This window comes from Trachemys scripta, chromosome 5 (genome assembly GCF_013100865.1).
Source record: "Trachemys scripta elegans isolate TJP31775 chromosome 5, CAS_Tse_1.0, whole genome shotgun sequence".
NCBI classification, from domain to species: Eukaryota; Metazoa; Chordata; order Testudines; family Emydidae; genus Trachemys; species Trachemys scripta.
Genome location: NC_048302.1, coordinates 64,605,716 through 64,625,682, shown reverse-complemented (window position 1 = coordinate 64,625,682; position 19,967 = coordinate 64,605,716). Strand labels below are relative to the sequence as shown.

Sequence of the window (19,967 nt, the reverse complement as noted above, 5' to 3'; positions counted from 1 at the left end):
CGCATATGAGTAGTCTCTTCAGTGTAATACTCAAGTGAGCATGATTTGTTCCATATTATTCTGTTTTCCTCCAGATTATTCATACAGAACAAAATCCATTCTACATGCAAAAAGCCTGAGTAATCAGTCTCTGTGCAGGTAGATTGCAGGGGTCCCAGAAGTGAAATCCAATCCCACAACTGATGGCATGTGAGTGGGGATGCCCCAGACCACCTCCTCTCACTTCACACATTGCTCTGAGTCTGTTATTTTAGTACAAGTTTCTCTTCAGACTCTGAAATGTCTCCTTCACTCTGGGAGTATATTAAGATTTTAGGGCCTAACTTTTAGAGGCACTGAATACTCAAAGCTTCAGCACAAGTCAATGAGATCTGTAAGTGCTCAGTGTCTGTGACAATCAGGCCTTGAATTAGTAATTGTCAGAACTCTCTGGCATACAATCACTCTGAGTCAGATCCTAATGTCATTACGAAGACTGCTACCAGTGTAGCAGTAATCCATCAGCAAGACATTTGGAATGAATTAAAAAACAATTACAACTTTATGATTTGATATGATATATAAGGAAGTTATATACAGTATCTCTGTTGTTTGAAAATACTGCTTTCCACAACATAACTCGATTGTCCATGCCATCTCCTCCGTTCTTCTCTCTCCTCTCCTTCCCTCCAAAATGCATGTATTTAAAAAAATCCTACAGGTTATTTCTGCCTCCATTTGTGCCTCTTCCCTTTCCAAAAAGACAACATAAGCCAAATTCCTTCCTTTTATAAAACAATTAGGGATGAGCCTGGACAGCGGCGGGAAGGTGGCTTTGTGAAATACAGTTGTGACATCTGTGCAGTGTCAGGATGCGTCACAGTGAACTGGCATAACACATGGCAGAGACCACTTTAGTACCTTCTGTTTACCACCCTCCAAAGATACTAGTGGAATGGAAAGATGAGATCATATGATGAAACTGCATCATCTGTTTTCCCCGCAAATATAGAACAGAAATATGTCTGAACACTTCTTCATTGTCTGCATTATTATTGACCATTCTACCATATCCATCTAGCAATGGACCACACCACTGTCAGGATTTGTTTTGTTACCATTAATTTAAAAAAACCTCCTTATTGTACTTAACTCTGTGATCACAGAGTTTGCCTTGTATTCCTTGGCTTCCCTTATCAATTTGCTATAATTCCTAACTTCTGCTTTATACTCATGACTATCAGCTTTGCCTGTCTTCCATTTGTTATATATTTTCATTATTTTGTTTTTGACAGCTGCCTTCACTTCCCCTTTAAACCAGATTTTTTTTTTTTTTTTTTTTTTAGCAGCACAGTCTTCTTCCTCAAATATGGGATCTTGTAAGGATGAGTCTAAATGAGTCTGCTTCACCATAAAGCATAAGAAGTTGTTTCTGGCTGCTCAATGCTTATTCCTGCAGCTGTGATCACTCTTGTGTCTGCCTTGCCTCCAGCCTTGTTCCTGTCTGGTTCCAGCTTGCTACAGCCCTGCTCTGACCCTTGGCACTGACTCCTGTTTCCTATTTCTGGCTCTACTCACTAGGCTGGGCAACAGTTCTAACCACTGGGCTGGCATCCAGCTCTAACCGCTAGATCCTGGTCCATCACTTGTGGGGGGAGAATAGGTCTCCAGCACAGCAGAGGATAGTATTTAGTCCTATAACAGAGTCCATATAATTTAGTCATTCGAACAGAGAGTTTAGTGCTGCTGAGAGTGAGACCTGTGGCAAAGCCCTGATTCACTCTAATGGTAACAGGAGCAGGTTCAATAATACAAGTGATTCTTTACATATGAACAATGTACAGTTGTGCGACAAAAGCCTTGCAGACTTATGAAAGTAGAAGCATATGCTCATTATTGCAAAATGAAAACAATAAACATAAAGTTTAAAAAAATCCTTGCAAAAAAGGGTGACATTTCTATTCAGAGCAATTTCAACCTCAAAGACAGTTTTTTTGCACAATAAAAAGGATCACATAAAACTCTTCAGGTATCCCTTAATTCACCCTATTGTATTTGAGTATTGCAGAGTATTGCACTAAAAGATGATTTGTATAACATTTGTGCTGCACTATCTGGGCACAACAAAATAAATGTCAGAGGGTGTCACCACCTTAATTTTGATGTTTTCTTTTTCTTTAATACATCCTTTACAATATTTTGGGATATACAAATAGATTATAATTTATGGATTGGTCAAAAAGGCAAGCTAGTAATATTGCTTTCCTAATGGCTCTATAACAGATGTTACTCCTCCTTCAATGTTAAATTATTATTTTATGAAAGGTTGTTATATTTTATCTGTTCAGTACTGTTTTTCTAGGTAGGGTGTTTGCATACTGTGTGTTTTGTTGCAGAAAGTCAATTACTACAAAATAAACAATAATATGTTTGCTGCTCATGGTGCCTTTGGTGTACTGAGATAATGTACTCCCCTGAGAAGTCTCAATATATTATTTTACTGAACTACTGCTTGGCTATTTTGTTGTTTCAGTATTCTTGTGTCCTTTCTATGGCTAGCAATAAGAAAGAATTACTGGGGAATTATTTGACCTCTTTGTGAACCAGGGAGTTTGAGCTGGAAAGTGCTATTAGTGCTGGCACTACAGAAATATAGTTAGAATGGATAAGAGGACTTCTAAAGTCTGAGTTCATTTCATAAGGCAAGTATACTATGTCTATATATTATGGAACATTTACTTTACAACACATATTATGAGTCTGAAAAGAAAACATCTCTGCTTTATAAGGTGAGTCCTGATTATTACTGTTTTGGGTTTTTTTTTAGTGCCCTGCATGTGTATTAGGTGTTTCGATGAGGAAAGCTATAGTCCCTGTCCAGTAGAGTTTACAGTCTAAATTTAATGCATAAAACATCATGTGGGGGTGACAAAAGGGGTGTGTGATGTGAGATAGGACAAGGGCTATAGAAATATAAGCTGCTTTTGAAAGATATTGTAGGGTACAAAAGTTAAGAACTACAGATCTAACTCAATGGTTCTTAACACATGGGAAGCAGTAACACCAGTTTGGGTACTATAAGCCTTTGGGACTGTACTCCAACGAATTATATTTTGGGACTTCCAAAGTACTGCACAAATCTTATTTAATTAAACCTGGACACTCCACTGTATGGTAGATACAGGAATGGGATAAAGGATGGCCTTGTAGTTAAAACTCAGGACTGGGACTCAAGAATTCCGAGTTCTGTTGCCAACTCTGTTGTAGACTTGCTGTGTGATAGTGGACAATCCTTCAAGGGCCTTGTAAACTTGCACCCCCTTGCATGGTGCTGAGCATCAGGAACTGCCATTGCATTGACTTCATTGTGAGTTCACAGCACTCAGTCATTGCAGCAGCCAATCTTTAATGTCTATTGGCTTCAGTTTTCTCATGTGTAAAATGAAGATACTAATAGTCACCAACTACAAAAGGGATGGTGTGAGGATTGGTTCATCCATGTTTATAAAGTGCACTGAGATCCTTGGATGGAAGGTTCAATAGAAACAAAGTATTACAGATTACTTCCTGTACTACAGAAGTGCAGCTACCTCGGAGGTGAAACATTGCAGCTGACAGTAACACTATACAGTATAAGATTGGAAAACAAGAAGCAAAGAGTCTCTCATACTATTGAAACTGCTGGGATTTTTTTTTAGATAAGACAAATGTAATTTCTCTAACACCACTACTCAGAACTAGGAATGTGTAAATAGGCTCACCCCTTGCCTCTGGCATCTGTTGGTAGTCAAAGTGCTGGGGTTGTGCATGAGACACTAAAGCTTACATTTATTTTTTAAAATAACCGTAAGGTGAGGGAGGATGGGCATGAGCCTCGCAGGGAAGCAGTTAAGCAGTGGGAGCCTTCTAGTGCAGGAGGAACAGGGGGAAGATAGAAGAAACTAGTCCCTTCCATTTTAGACTGGCAACTCTCTCACTCCTTTTAAAAAATCTGTAAAATTGGCACTGACCCTACTTATGAATAGTGTCACAGGCACTTCAATGACCAGTGGTCAGACCCTCAGTTTACAGATCCGGAAGGGGCCATTGTCTCAGAAAGAAAAGCACTATCTAGGGAATGCCAGCACTAAGGTCCCCTTTAACAGCTGGGCTTCCCTGACTGAGTATTGGCCAGCCCTACTCTGCTCAGTTGAGAGACATGGGGGCTCCTGGCAGTTATAGCTGTAGGTGCAGCTTAGCCACAAGCCTCAGTACCAGTTCCTGATTTCTTCTTACACTAAGCCAGGCCTCCCATTTACTGGTAATATTGTATTAATTAAAGTAATGAAATTACTACTGTAATGGTGATAGCATAATAATAATCATCACCCGACATTTTTTGACAAGGCAAGTCACACAAAAATTACAGAGTGCCATCGTAATACAGCTACGTCAGCAATGACTTACGTTTTGAAAATGAATTTAAGTCACTGGAAAACCCAGGATCTCAGCTTTCTAGTCATTCCAGACTTAAGTGAAACTCACCAGTGTTTGCAAGTTACATGGTAGTTGTGGTGATTTTTTAAAATTAAATACAAGTTTAATTGTATGACTTTTCTGAGACTCTCCACTGGTCCTAAAACCTTCCAGGCTCTGAGACTTGAATGCTACTACTACAACCCTTAAGCAGCAGTGCTTTGTTGTTGAGTTCATGGAGTGAGAAGTGGGAAAGGTGAGCAGAACTAGCCAGGTGCATCCTGTATTCAAATATCTGGTCAAACTTGGAGTTTTTACAATACATGCAGGAGCTGCCTAGGGCAATGGTTCTCCAACTTTTCCTTCTACTTATCATATTATGAGGATAATTCTACCCTTTCATGGCCTATTTCTCTTCCTAATCCCCCAACCATCCCACTGATGAGATCTCACGATGTTCCAGCATTCAGGAACATCCAACAGACCAAAATCTGAGAAATGCTGAGCTAGGGCAAAGCAGGACTACATACAGCTGTGAAATGTACCTGCAGAAAATCATACATTCACTGAATCTAAGGAGTACTAGTTATACTTCCTTGAGGTTTGGTGGTTGGTTAGTTGACTTGTTTCTACTTCAAAGAAAACATTTAGCTTTCTTAGTATTTCGAAATGTAAAGAAACTGGGCGTTTTTACATTTGGGACTCCTTATCAGTTCAATCACTTTTCAAGAGAAAACAAAGTGGAGACCAGTTGTGCTGCTTTAAACCAACAACAGAACACTTTATAACTGACACATCCGAGACACAATCCATGTTACCAGCCTCATCTCCAGTCAGCTCTTATATAATATCATTTTAACTTTGGCCACAAGGTGGCACTGGCTTGCAAACAAAATGTTGCAATATTCAATCCGTAAAAGCAATTTCAAACCGCTTCCCCTCCCAAGTTCTTCTCAGTGCAACCCCCCTCCCCTTTTGTTTCAATACTTAATTGCATTTATTTCAGAATTACTAGGCAACCAACCCCCAGATGTATAATTTAAAGGTGATGTGCTTGCACTGGTATCTTCAGGATCTGCTCAATAGAACACCATCATGTGATACTGGGATAAGGTGGAGTTCAGCTTTAAGGGGGTGTCTCCAGCTCGCCTCACAAATCTTTAGGATCAGAGCTGGAGAAATACCAGTGGATATTTTCCCCATTGCCTGGCTCCTTGTTCTCGATCCACCCTTCTGCTCAAACCCTCACCAAATCAAGGAACAGGGGGAAATACGATCAATTACAAGGTGGGTTCCTTTTGTGGTTTCCTCGTTTTTTATTTTATTTTTAATTGTGGTGTGCGCGCGTGCTTTTTAGGCGGATGTTTGTGTGGCTCATCAGGGTGACAGAACAGGTGTAGCTGAGAGAGGTGTATTCCTGACCGTCCGGAGTCTCTCTTGGGTATGTTACCTGTCGGTTCAGGCTAACAGTATGGTATGCTTCCCGGTGAGCGGCTGGAATAGTTTTTTACAGGGTATTTCCCGTCACCTTGCCTTTTATTCTCGTAGTCTTTTATCCCTTAGCATCAAACTTCAGATCAAATCTTTGGAGAGAGCAGGAGAGGTCTGTGTGATCCGGACGAGGGGGAGGGTTGGGTTGCCGGGCTGTGTGCTTTTTCTGCCTGCCTTTAATTTCTCCTTCCCCGCCCCTAGAAGCACAGGTTAGCCTCTCTGGTGAGCCTTAAAAAAAAAAAAAAAAAGGGGGGGGGGGGGGGAACCTGAGCACAGAGAGGGAAAACCGGCGTCTTCTCCGGCTGATGAGCTGTCAACGAAAGACAAGCGCGGTCGCTGTCAACTTCATCTGCGCTACCCCTCCCAGTCTATCCCTGCTGGAGAGATAGGGAGTCACAATCGCACACCAAACACAGCTTCCTTTAATCCGATCACAGGGGGGCGATTTGGGGGCTGGTGGCTCCGGTGGCTTTTCTGTCGAGAATAAGGAGCATAAGCATTTTCCCTTTAGAGCCGTCTACTAAACAAGAAGTAGTTTAAGAAGGAGCTTGGCAAAATCAGCGAGACTCAGGCGTGACCCCGAACAAGGTCCTGCGGCGGGGTCTGAGTCCAGTCTCTCTCTTGATTGGAGAACGGGGAGGAGAGAACACATTCCCCCTTCCTGTACTTCGACCTGCGGAAACCTACTGAAGTCCCAACGTGCTTGGAGTTGTATGACTTCTGCTGCTGAAATGAAAATGTAGTTAATGTTTACAGCAAAACCAGTCCTGGTTTGTCTTTCAGCAGGTCACGGCAAAGTCATACTGTCAGGAGTAGATAATTCATGAAGTCCTCATTGCAGGCACTAAATACTTCTAAATACAGCTTCTGGTTCTTGGGAGCGCTACTGTCTTTCAACACAGACAGTTGTCTGTTAAAATACAAAATACAACAAACGCAGTTTGGCTAGGGGCCTTACATACCATGATGACAGGCTGCATATAAACTCCTAAAATAGACCGGGGGGATTAGACAGACTGGATGAAGCTATGTGGTAAAGATATTATAAGCGATAACACTGAGGTGGATGGATGTCTGCTATTAAGCTAGCTGGAACAATCAGAGTAGTCAAACTTTGGCCAGTGGATGTAAATCGCCAAAGCCTGGCTATATTAATTAGCGATTTTAAATGTGCATGTATTGCTAATAATGGTTGTAAAGAATCCGTTGCAGAAATGGAATGCAAAACCAGCTGAGCTGAGTGTGCGATTTAATTTATGCCTGAGCTCGTTTACTTTTGTAATCTTCCTGTTGAATATCTAGGGCCCGATCGTGCAGTCCTCACTCTAGCAACGTGTTCAGGTCTGTCTGAGTGAGAGTACGGGCTCTGAACCCTAGCATATATCAAATAGAAGTAAGGCCAGTTTCCTGATAGGAGGAAAACATCTCTCCTCTGAAGACTTACCTCTGTGTTTGTGTTTGCAGTTTATACCGACTGTCATTTAAGGTAACTTCACTCCCTGGAGGTATCTTAAAATAAAGTGGATTTCAGCAATATATGCTCCGGCGGCTTTCATAGTCATTGAAGATCACATTTGTGACAACGACATTATGGAGCTGTGATTCAGGAACCATTAACATGGCGTAAACTGGCAATACTCCCTCTTACAGCTCTGACCTGAGGTTAAGCATACAACATTGTAAATAGCGTGTCTGAGATTTGGCAAAGGGAAAATTCCAGATTCAACCAGACTGTTGCTAACTGCAGGTTGTAGCAGAGGTGTGTCCGTTTATTGTTGACTTCTTTCAACACCCCCAATTGCCCCCCCCCCCCATACATGCCTGAGTTTCTGTGATGTAATAGCCTGCAGCTTTTGCGAAGGAGGGGCTTATTTAAGCATTTCTATTTGTGTTGCATAGGTAAATATCGATCGCTTCCCCTCTCTCTTTTATTTTGCAAACTGTTTAATTTTTGCTTTTTTATTTTCTTTCCTTCCCCCGCCCTTTGTTCTTCTCTGCTAGACAGCAATTCTGTCTGAGATTAAAGTGATCGGAGTTGCTGATCTGCCTTTGACCCAATGTCAGCTGCACGTTAGTGACCAGCCAGTCAACAGTAGAAAATCAATTAGGTAAGGAACTTACGTTTTGCAGTAACTTTTTCATCACTGTTTACTCATGTCAGATTGAGCTTGTCCTTTGTTATTGTATAGCTGAATAGCTTTAAAATAAGAGATGCATTAAACACATGACAATTTGAGAAAAAAGAACATAACAGGTCAGAAAAAACCTTAAAAAGAATGTAATGGTTAAAGGTTCAATCGGTCGTAAATTGAGCTCACTTTTTCAACCATTATTAATGTTTTATTGTTAACACATTAGTGTTAAATGTAATTTGTTTAGCTATTGAACTGTCGGCAACTGTTCTCTCTCTCACTTGTAAATATTTTGTAACATAATGGAGCTTTTCTTTCTTTCTTTCTTTCTTTCTACTGTATCCTGCACTTCCTACTGAGGCAAAACTTCTCATCGCCTTCAATAAAGAGTTTTCCCTGACTAAGGGGCGCGGGATCTAGCCCCTAATTTTGGTAATTCGCCTTCCAGTCTCTATTTGCATTCTAGGATTCGCGGACTTCCAGAATCTGGAGAGCGATTATTAAAATTGTGCGCACATGTACTCTCCTAGCATAGATTAGGATCCATTAACTCCCTTTCTTCCTCTCTCAGTTTTAGTGATACAGCTTCCTTTTGCATGTGATGAAGTGTAGGATTAAGATCTCAGTAATGGCAGAGTACAGAAGGTAAGGGGCCAGGGATTTCGCAGAAGTGCTTGCACCGCTATTTAGCAGTGAATAATTCTCCTCCCAAACCCCAGTCATATGGCGAAGCTAGTTAACCATGGAAACTGTTTCACTACAAACATTCTATTTTAAAAAAGCTTTGGGGGAATAATTCGAATGAAAATTATTGATGCTTGGGAAGGGTGAGAGATGGGGATCGTTGAATGCTGTAGGTTTGGGAGTGATTCCTTTTTCTCTTTTGAGTCCCAGAATGGAGAAGACATAGAATCCATTAAAATTGTCGTCTTTTCCATCTAGCCTTGTTTTATAGCCAGCGTCGCTCATACAAACAGAAATTCCGCCTTGCCTCCATTACCACCCTGACACTATACCTACGTCCTCACTTTCTAGTTTGTCAGCAGCATTCGCTCATTCTAATCTATACAGTTCTTCAGCTCCGCACAAAGCAATCTCACGGTGGCACACTCAAAGAAAGAACTCATGTCACCACGTCTGGAGAGGCAATTACATTCAAGGGAAAGATTGTGAAACTCCTGATATGCGTTGCCCACCCACATTGTTCCAATTCCCCTTTCGACAGATTTCATCCTGGCTGGCAAACGCGTGACATGAAACTAGAAGGACAATACGTCTGCTTCTGTTCTGCCTCTGAAACGATAGTCCCTGTTATACTTTCGGTTATATTTAGCATAAATTAAGACGATACGTGTCCTTCCCCCGTGATCAAGCGCCCTCCTTCTAATGAATTCTCATGCGTATGTCTAAAGGACTCGTCTGCTTCCTAGCGTTGGATGCAGCCCACCAGCTGGGAAACTCTTCCAGCTTCATTCGCTGTCAACTCATATAAGAGAGAAATCAGCCTATATCCTTGACTGAGAATTTAAGGTTCGGGGGTGCAGGGCGCTGGGAAGTGACTTCCCCGTTGGCGTCTATTCGCAGCAGGACAGCTCTGCTAGGGATTATGTACTCATCGTCCTGCTCTTCTGCGTGCTGAATCTCGCCTTGCTTTTTGGTCTGTCCGTGGTGCTGATGAAAATTCTTTTCGTGTCGTCCGTTCTGCTTATGGGCAAGTCTTCTCATATTCCTTGGTGCTTTCTGCTCCAGAGTGAGTGGCACTGCTGGCTATATTTCTAAGTCAGTTGGGTAGATGCATTTGAAATGGTAGAGAATATTCCATTGCCATTGCTTGGATGGGATCCTCATGGCGGGTGTTTGATGTAGGGTTGTCTGTAAAACCTCTTCTGCTGTGGGGATCTTGCTTACTGTCTGAGACCACTTGGTCTGTTTTGAGGGTTATGAACAAGGAATCACAGAAGCAACTCATACACTCTATACTGCAGAAAGAAGGGCCAATCTCTCTCCATTGTCATATCTGCATCCTTAGCACCATACAATTATGGCACAATTAAAATGATAAGAAATAAACACATGTGCTCTTTTCCCTTTGCAGATTGTTATCAAGGTTATCAAAGAAATGAAGTGACAGCTTTTGGTGAGATCCTGCTGCTTGAGTGATGAGAACATTTTGAGCTTCTGAAACCATTCGGAAGAAACTCAGTGCAGTCGAGACCAATGCAGGGCATGGACGCAAGTTCCAACAACATGAACACATCATTTCTCTCCTCTGCTGGGAATCAGTCCATCCACCTGAACTTTTCAGAGAAGAATTCCAGAACCATACACTTCCAAGATGAAGATTGCCACATGCCATTGGCCATGGTCTTCACCTTGGCTCTGGTTTATGGGGCTGTGATCATTCTTGGTGTTTCGGGAAATCTAGCCTTGATTATCATCATCTTAAAACAGAAGGAGATGCGCAATGTTACCAACATCCTTATTGTCAACCTTTCCTTCTCAGACCTTCTAATGACCATCATGTGTCTCCCCTTCACTTTTGTATACACTTTAATGGACCACTGGATTTTCGGGGAGGCCATGTGCAAGCTGAATCCTTTTGTGCAGTGTGTCTCAATCACAGTCTCGGTTTTCTCTTTGGTCCTCATCGCAATTGAACGCCACCAGCTGATCATCAACCCTCGAGGGTGGAGGCCGAATAACAGACATGCCTACCTAGGGGTTGCTGCCATCTGGATTCTAGCCATGGCTTCCTCCTTGCCTTTCCTGGTTTATCATGTATTAACTGATGAACCCTTCAAAAATATAACAATCGATGAATATAAGGACAAATATGTGTGCTTGGACTTGTTCCCTTTGGACACTATCAGGCTTTCTTATACCACAGCTCTGTTGGTGATACAGTACTTTGGACCACTTTGTTTTATATTTATTTGCTACTTAAAGGTAAGAGAGAATCTATTTTATGATCTCTCCTTATTTCTGTCTGATTTCTGTTTGTCCTTATAAAGAATTGCCTCTGGGCTAAATGATTCTATATTTTTCTTTGTTGTTGAATTTTGTTTTTTGCAGATATACATACGCTTAAAACGAAGGAACAACATGATGGACAAGATGCGAGACAATAAATACAGATCCACTGAAACCAAAAGGATCAACATCATGCTGATCTCTATTGTGGTTGCATTTGCAGTCTGCTGGCTACCTCTTACCATCTTTAATATTGTGTTTGACTGGAATCATGAAATTCTACCTGTTGCCACCTGCAGCCACAATTTGTTGTTCTTGATTTGCCACCTCACAGCCATGATCTCTACTTGTGTGAACCCTATCTTTTATGGATTTCTCAACAAGAACTTCCAGAGGGACTTGCAATTTTTCTTTCATTTTTGTGATTTTCGCTCCAGGGATGATGATTATGAGACTATAGCCATGTCCACCATGCATACAGATATTTCAAAGACCTCTTTGAAGCAAGCAAGCCCAGTAGCATTTAAAAAAATAAATAATGATTATGATGAAAAAATATAACCCCCCCATCTAACCCAAAATGTTGGCAGTATGGTCACAGGTGATATGGGCCCAAGGAAAAGCACAAACTTGTAACAAAATGGGTAATGGTTTTTCTTTTTTTAAGGAACTCTTTTGTCACTTTGAAATAATATGCTGTGCATTTTTCCCTATTGCTGCTTTAATATTCACAGCAGTTATATTTGAATCACACTATAAGACATTGTTGGACCTGCTTCTATTTAGGGTTTTCATCAGCTGTCTTTTGTTGCAAAGTTATGCACGTCTGCACTAAGATTTATCTATTGTATTTATCAAAAATGAATATTTTTTCAGCAGTGTGAATAGATACAAATCCATTGGAAACAATAGTGGTCTGAATGAGACTCTCACTAAAGAAGACATCTAGTCTGGCATAAAATTAGATCATTCTGAATTGAAGAGCTTAATTTTTTTTAATCCAGTTTTAGAGCAGTATTAAATAAAAGCCTATTTGCTGGAATAACCAGACAAGAATGACTCCCTGACAAACCCTTAGATTAAATTAAATTAAATTAAATGGTGTTTTTTAATCAATTAGGATCAAAGAAAGAATTAAGGGCCAATTTCTGTTCTTATTTATACTACTGAAAATCCAAAGTAATTCCACTGAGTGCAATGGCGTTTCACCAGTGTAACTTTTAGCAGAATTTAGCTCTTAATCCTGTCTTTGAATTTAATCCTAACATTTTACAGCTAAATTTAAAAATGTAAACAATTTTTTCATTTAAAAACCAAAATTTAACATTTTCATTTGCTAATATATGAGGGAATTGGACTGTTAGCGTGAAGTTCGCCTCTCACCCAAGACATACACACCATTTAAATCCTACTTACACCCTTTTTTGAGGACCTAAATAGTGTTTAATAGCCAGCCCTCTGCACAGGGTGCAATTTCACCTTCAAAGAATACTTTGAAAATCAAGTCCACTACTAAAACTATATGGTGGTCCTGGATATCTGAAATTTTTATAGTAATTACTTTGCTAGTCTACATTAATAATGTAGAGCTGTATTCTTCCGTCAGATACAATGATGTATTTCTGGACTTTCTCCAACACAATGAAGGAGTTGATCCAGATTTCCACCGTTGTAAAGGAAGGCAGAATTTGGCTTGAAATTTTTGTTGGCACGTTTGGTTGCCATACGTCCATTCCATCTATTGATCAAAGGTATTTTCACCTGTGGAGGCCACTCATTATTTGCCCAAATGTCCACAATACAGTTCTCTGAATTATTACATTTGTTAAAAGGCTTCTCAACTATAAATCTCCAGAATATAGGCATACAGGGCTAGATCCTCTGCTGATGTAAATCTACATAGCTCCACTGAAGTAAATGGAACTACAACAATATTCATTAGCTGAGAATCTATGCCATAAAGTGTACTTTTCTGTCTAAGTCAGTGCCTATACAAGTAATCAGCTTGTTTAATACAAAGAATAGACCTAATTCTTGTTTACACTAAGATCCCTTGAAACTATTTTGGCAGTATAAAAAGGCCTAAAAGTAGATGTAATGTAAGTATAGCACACGTGGAAATTAGGCCTGGCATCTCTAAACATAAAGGATCTCTAAGTATGATATTGAATTTAATATACTCAAAATATGATAGGAATAGATGATTAAGAAATGAAATTATTTTGTTTTGCCAGTGTTCAAAAGTCAAAAAATAATTTGTGCCTTGTGCAGTCTTATAAATAATGTATTATATAGAATGTTAAGATAACAGTGTGTCCTTGTACTATTATAATTTCATGTATCTCATTATTTTGGGAATGTTATCATGAGGGCGATGAGACAACTACTGTACATATAATGTATCCAGAAGAGAACATTTTGTTTTAGGAGCTTGGCCACTTTTGTGTTTTGTATGTTTTTCCTTTTCTCTGTGGTCATCTCTGGTGATATATTGCCAATAGTTTAACAATGGACTTCTACCAATATTTCCCCTTCACTCTGTGATAAATGCCATGAATCAGGGGTAAATATTCTCGCAGGGAGAAATAGAGTAGGACTGGCAAATCCATCCTTGTTTTTTCCATTTAAAGAAAAACACTTTCTTGTAACCATACAGAAGGCAGGAGACAAAAGTATTTGGCAAACTAACATATTAATGTACCTGCAGGAGATGTTTATACATTTTCCCCTGTGTTTGGCTTCACTAGTGCAAAGCAACTCTAAAGCTATTATTGCCTGTGATGCGAATAGGAGAGTGGGGTAACCAGGGGTGCTGGAACAATTTTTATAGTGGGGGTGCTGAGAGCCTTGTGCTGAACCAAACTGTAAACCTTGTACATGCTGGAAACCACTTCAAGCCAGGAGGTGTGTCAGCACCCCAGCACCCCTAGTTCCAGAACCTATGGAGGAAACAGCTCCTATGCCAACCCTTCCTTGTGGTTGGTGTAGGACATTTGAACAAAGCCAAGCAATCCCTGATGACTGTAACAGCCTCTTGAGACTGTTGTCAGTGTGGTTAAGTTATAGCTGCCCTATAACTGTTCTAGCAATGTACTAGAATTCTTTGAGGGGGTCAATAAGCATGTTGACAAGGGGGATCCAGTGGATATAGTGTATTTAAATTTTCAGAAAGCCTTTGCCAGGATACCTCACCAAAGGCTCTTAAGCAAAGAAAGTTGTCATGGATAAGAAGAAAGGTCCTCTCATTGGTCAGTAACTGGCTAAAAGATAGGAAACAAAGGGTAGGAATAAATAGTAAGTTTTCAGAACGGTGCAAGGTAAATAGTGGTGTTTCCCAGGGATCTGTACTGGGACTAGTACTGTCCAACATATTCATAAATGATCTGAAAAAAGGGGTAAACAGTGAAGTGGCAACATTTGCAGATGATGCAAAACTACTCAAGATAGTTAAGTCGCAGGCAGACTGCGAAGACCTACAAAAGGATCTTTCAAAACTGGGTGTCTGGGCAACAAAACAGCAGATGAAATTCAGTGTTGATAAATGTAAAGTAATGCACATTGGAAAACATAATCCCAGCTATACATATAAAATGATGGTCTATATTAGCTGTTACCACTCAAGAAAGAGATCTTGGAGTCATTGTGGATAGTTCTCTGAAAACATCCACTCAATGTGCAGCACCAATCAAAAAAAAAAAAAAAAAATCTAACAGAATGTTTGGAATCATTAGGAAAGGGATAGATAAGACAGAAAATATCATATTGCCTCTATATAAATCCATGGTACATCCACATCTTGAATATTGCATGCAGATCTGGTTGCCCCATCTAAAAAAAATAGATATATTAGAATTGAAAAAGTTATAGAAAAGGGCAACAAAATGATTGGGGGATGGAATAGCTGCCATATGAGCAGAGAATAGTATGACAGACTTTTCATCTTGCAAAAGAGATGACTAAGGGGGGATATGATAGAGAGCTATAAAATCATGACTGGTGTGGAGAAAGTAAATAAGGAAGTGTTATTTACTCCTTCTCATAACACGAAGTAGGGGGTCACCAAATGAAATTAATAGGCAGCAGGTTTAAAACAAACAAAAGGAAGTATTTCACACAACACACAGTCAATCTGTGGAACTCTTTGCCAGAGGATGTTGTGAAGGCCAAGACTTTAACAGGTTCAAAAAGAATTAGATAAGTTCATGGAGGATAGGTCCATCAATGGCTATTACCCAGGATGGGCAGGGATGTAAAACCATGCACTGAAGTGTCCCTAGTCTCTGTTTGCCAGAAGCCAGGAATGGATGATGGGATGGATCACTTGATGATTACATGTTCTGTTCATTCCTTCTGAAGCACTTGGCATCAGCCAATGTCAGAAGTTAGGACATTGGACTAGAGGGACCATTGGTCTGAGCCAGTATGGCTGGTTATGTCTTATACCTGGGAACCAACATCAGGTCACCTTTGCACTCTTCCCCCTTTCCTCCCCAAGAAGCGCTGTGTACTCTTCAGATGAGGATATAGTCCAGTATATTTTGCAGGAACAAAATATATTAACAGTGCAGTTTAAGTTATTTGGAATGGTGGTGCGAAGTGAAGACATTGCAGAGGGGATTTTGGGCATGAGAAAGTTCCTCCTTTAGGACAATGTGTTTGCAAATGCCTAACACGCTAGGGCATTTCAAAGGCAAAATCTTTACTCTTCAGAGTATTTTTATGTAGGGCTGGAAGTGATTTTAGGAGGTCATCTAGTACATCCTTCTCATGCTGAGTCAGACCAAGAAGACATAGAATATCCCTAACAAGTGTTTATTTAAGCTGTTCTTAAAAACCTCCAATAATGGGGATTCCACAACCTTCCTTGGAAGCTTGTTCCAGAGTTTAAATACCCTTATAGTTAAAATGTTTTTTCCCCCTAATATATAACCTAAATCTCTCTTGCAGCAGATTAAGCCAATCACTTCTTGTTTTACCTTTAGTGGACATGGAGAACAATTGATTAATTCCACGTTATAACAGTCCTTAACATATTTGGAGACTATTTGCTCCCAGCCCTCAGTCTTCTTTTCTTAAGACTAACTGTACCCAGTTTTTTAAAAATTTCCTCATAGATTATGCCAACATTCACAGTCACTTTAGGTATCGATATTTTGACAACAGGGTCCCCAAATTCCAGAAAGAGATCCCCCCGCCCCCCACACACACCTAGCACATCACTGATCGTGTTCTTCATTTTCAGATTTCCTTCCCTACTTTCCTCATCCTGTACCAGCCAAGTTCCCTTGTATGAGAGCCATTCATCCAAGGTCATGTTGTCCACATGAATTCCACAGTTTCACCTTTACAAAAGCAACAATCACACAATTTTGAGATTGGTTCTTTTATTGTGCTGTACTGTCCACTTGTAACCCACAACCTATGCTGACTTCTAGACAAAACTCTGTGCAAATTGCTTTTGTTCCGACTTTCAGCCAGATAGAATGTTTTAGAGAGAGGAGTCAATATTACTTATTCATTTATTTACACTACATACAAATCCAAACTACAACCTTAAATAATACATTGAATTATTTAATAAAAATCTGATAGCCTCCCTTTGTTTGGTCAATTACATTATCTTAGACTCTCCTCCCCCCAGCAACAAACATTTTGCTTTTGTTTTTTAACATTCAGTATTTTTATGATTGACAGATAAAATGTTATGTTGGTACCATGTTAATAAGTATCTGTGTTCAGACTAGTAATCCCATATTCCTTATTTTCAAAATACTTGATATTGTGTATTCTGATCTATATCCTGTGTGTCTTCATGAAGAAGGGTTACATGAAGATTTAAAAGGAATCATTGATTTATTTGTTTCTAGGCTGACACCTACTGTTGGTGTGATGGAAAATAATCTTGTATGAGGCTTTTAACTAAGGACTGTATTTTATGGTTACAATTAGAAAAATGAAAACAATTTTGTTTTCATCCATCTCTGAAAATTATGTTTAAACCTGGGGAAAAAATTTTCCTACAGGACTGGCCCCTATCTGACCTGGGATGTTTGCTACTTATGCTTCAGGACTGGCCATTCAGAAGACCAGTGGCTTGAGCGTCCAGTGCTCATCCAGCCATTTTACAATAATGGCCCAATTCAGCGAGACACTTACACATGTCATTGAAGACAATGGAACTCCTGAGTGTAAGGGTCAACATGTGTTTAAGTGCCTTGCTGAATGATGTTCAAAAGCTTTTCAGCTGGCCATTAGGATCCATCACCAATACAAAGAAGCTGCTTGAGATCCTACTACTACTGTTAGTGAGGAGGAACCGGAGCCCTTCCACCTTGATCCTGTATATAAATATTTTTACTTAAAAATTATTACAGAACTTCCATGAAGTGTCATGGTGGGACAGATGCTGAAGATGCCATGGATGATCAATGTCAGCTAATTCCAGTTCAGGATGTATGATCAGCTTCTACTAAAAATGATCAACTTCTATATAAAATGTCAACATTTTATTTAACATAGATTACCCACCCACAACTAACTTGCCATTGCACCTCTTGTTCTAACATCAGTTTTTTTTTTTTTTAAAAAAGAAGAAAATTCTTGATAAATATTGACAGTTTATAACCAGGGTTTATAGTAGGAATACACCCTCTCAGCAAAGTCTGGATCTTGATCTTGAGCTGTATCCAGGCCCCAGTTCAGCAAAATGTTTAAAGCACATGCTTTAATCTAGCCCTATTCAGTAAGACCCTGATTCAGCAAATCGCTCTGAGGTCAATGGGACTTAAGCACAGGCTTAAAGTTAAAGATTCTCTTAAGTGCTTTGCTGAATAGGAATGGACTACTGAATCAGGGTCCCAGATCTGTCCCAAAGATCATAAGGATTTGCTTCTTGGGTTTAGTTTCAGCCTTTTATACAGGTAAATTCAAGCCATGAAGTTTGGATCTAGAGTTGGATTTGGAGTCCAAAGCCTGAGGAGGTTTTGATCCAGGGCTTTTGTTCAAGTTCTCTTCTAGTTCTTAGCAGCAGAGACTCTAACCAGCTGATTTGCAGTGAATGAAAGAAATATAGATTTTACCTCTCATTTTTACAGCATATATAACAGTATAGAACGTGCTCTCAGATAACACCTCTGATTTATGCAGTTGAAAAGAATTTGGCTGGATGGAGGGGGTGGAGAGGGAGGAGATGCTAAATTATACTTAAATAATAAGTTGCATTGACAGTCTCTCAGCTAAAGGATATAGATCAAAATCACGACTGATCTACCATGTTCTTTTCATTTCTAAATTATTTGATATTCAGTATTTGCATCTCTTGGTGAAAAGACAAATACCTGAGTCATTACCAGTGTGTGTGTTTGAAAGGAAGATACGTTTTTTTTTTTTGTATAAGTGTTACTGAAGTCCAAATGTTTTGGGATGTCATGTAATTTAAGAAAGGAAAAAAAACTATAACCAACTCATATCTTATGCTCCAATTTGCCTGTTGCCAACGCTGATATATTAAATGACATTTTTGTTTAAAAATAGCACTAGTGGTCTAATGTAGGCTAAAAAATTAAAGAAGGTGCAGGATTAAGGCTGTCAATATGTTGCACGTAAGTTCTGTTCAAGGTAGGGATGCATTACTGAATGGGCCTTACACTGTGTCGTACCTTTGTAAAGCCTAGGCATGGCAGTATCAGTTCAGCACAGAGAATTCCTGTTTATCACAACAAATTGTACTCCTCAGTTCACCCTTTACTTTCCATGTGCATATCAGACTATGGGCAGATTTCCCAGATCCACACTGCCCTCAGAAATGTATACCAGATACATCTGTTTCAGATTGTTGCATGGGTGTATCTTACGCTGAAATCTCCAATGTCCTGTCAGTCTATTACTAATTTTGATTGGATATACCTGTTCAAACAAGAACAGAAAGAAGAAAAGAGAAGAAAAACAGCAGAACAGTTAATCATTAATTATTGCATTTTTGGAGATATGTATATGAAGATTTGAGGGCAGAATCAAGCACTAATTGAGGCCAACAAGCTTTCATAAATTGTTGGTGGGGCATTGGAAAGTAAGCCCAAGCTGTGAGCTCTAACAATTAAATTTCTCTGTTCCACCTTTTAAAAAAAAAAAAAAAAAAAAAAAAAAAATAGATCCTCACAATTGCCAGGCAAGACAACTGATAACTTGTTAGGACTTTCCATCTCAGATTTACCTAGATCTCATTACCAAGGCCAAGGGAATTAGCATTTTGGCATTAGCAGAAAAGTATATTCTACAGTGCAGCCCTTGACACTGGCAAAACATTGAGTTTCGTTTCTTTCATTTCTACAGGGCGAGGTCAAACTATTTTATGGCAGGAGCAGAGCCTTGGCCACCTTAAATCTCCCTTGTTCTTATTCTCACTGATGTGGTGTAGCTCTTTTTTTACCCTCAGACCCTTCCATCCCCCTAAGTTGTTTCATTTTTATGGTCTTTGTATGGTTTCTTAAAAGATGTCTGTGAAAAGGTGTTTCTTGGAGGAGCCTCAGGTTTTTGTGTTAAGTATTCCTTATGTCATAAGTGTTTCAATATATTGACCATGAGGTTGGTTGTTTCTGTGGAAATGCGATTGCGGGTTTAACGTCTGAATCTCATTTTGAGACAAAATGTATCTATTAACATGTTCCATTCTCTTCCTCATTTTATTTTAAGATTCTTTACATGTGGTCCTTTTGCTTTATAAATCTTCACCTAATGGATAAGTTTGTATATTTACGTGGGGTGGAAAGGGGTAATTTTAAATTGTTGCAAGCCAAGTAGTTTTACTTTAAATAGTTTTAATATTTTTTAGTCCAGAGAAACAAGAAATGGTAGGCCAGCTCTTAGTACGTGCTTCTCTTACTGCCAAACCAGGAAAACCAAAATCAAAAGATGAAATTATTAATACAGGTTATTTGTAAG

General features: G+C 39.5%; 1 protein-coding gene across 2 annotated transcripts; it reads left to right on the top strand.

The window, feature by feature from the left end:
- Positions 1-5,417: 5,417 nt before the first annotated feature.
- NPY1R (neuropeptide Y receptor Y1) lies at positions 5,418-13,868 on the top strand. Of its 2 annotated transcripts, none has more exons than XM_034772738.1 (4): positions 5,418-5,721; positions 7,931-8,033; positions 10,153-11,003; positions 11,130-13,868. In XM_034772738.1, exons 3-4 carry the CDS (start codon positions 10,275-10,277, stop codon positions 11,586-11,588), a joined length of 1,188 nt encoding a protein of 395 aa, XP_034628629.1. In that variant the 5' UTR covers positions 5,418-5,721; positions 7,931-8,033; positions 10,153-10,274; the 3' UTR covers positions 11,589-13,868. The 2 variants fall into 2 exon arrangements, with proteins under 2 accessions (XP_034628629.1, XP_034628628.1); XM_034772737.1 differs by having other exon boundaries at positions 7,927-8,033.
- The last annotated feature ends 6,099 nt before the right edge of the window (positions 13,869-19,967 follow it).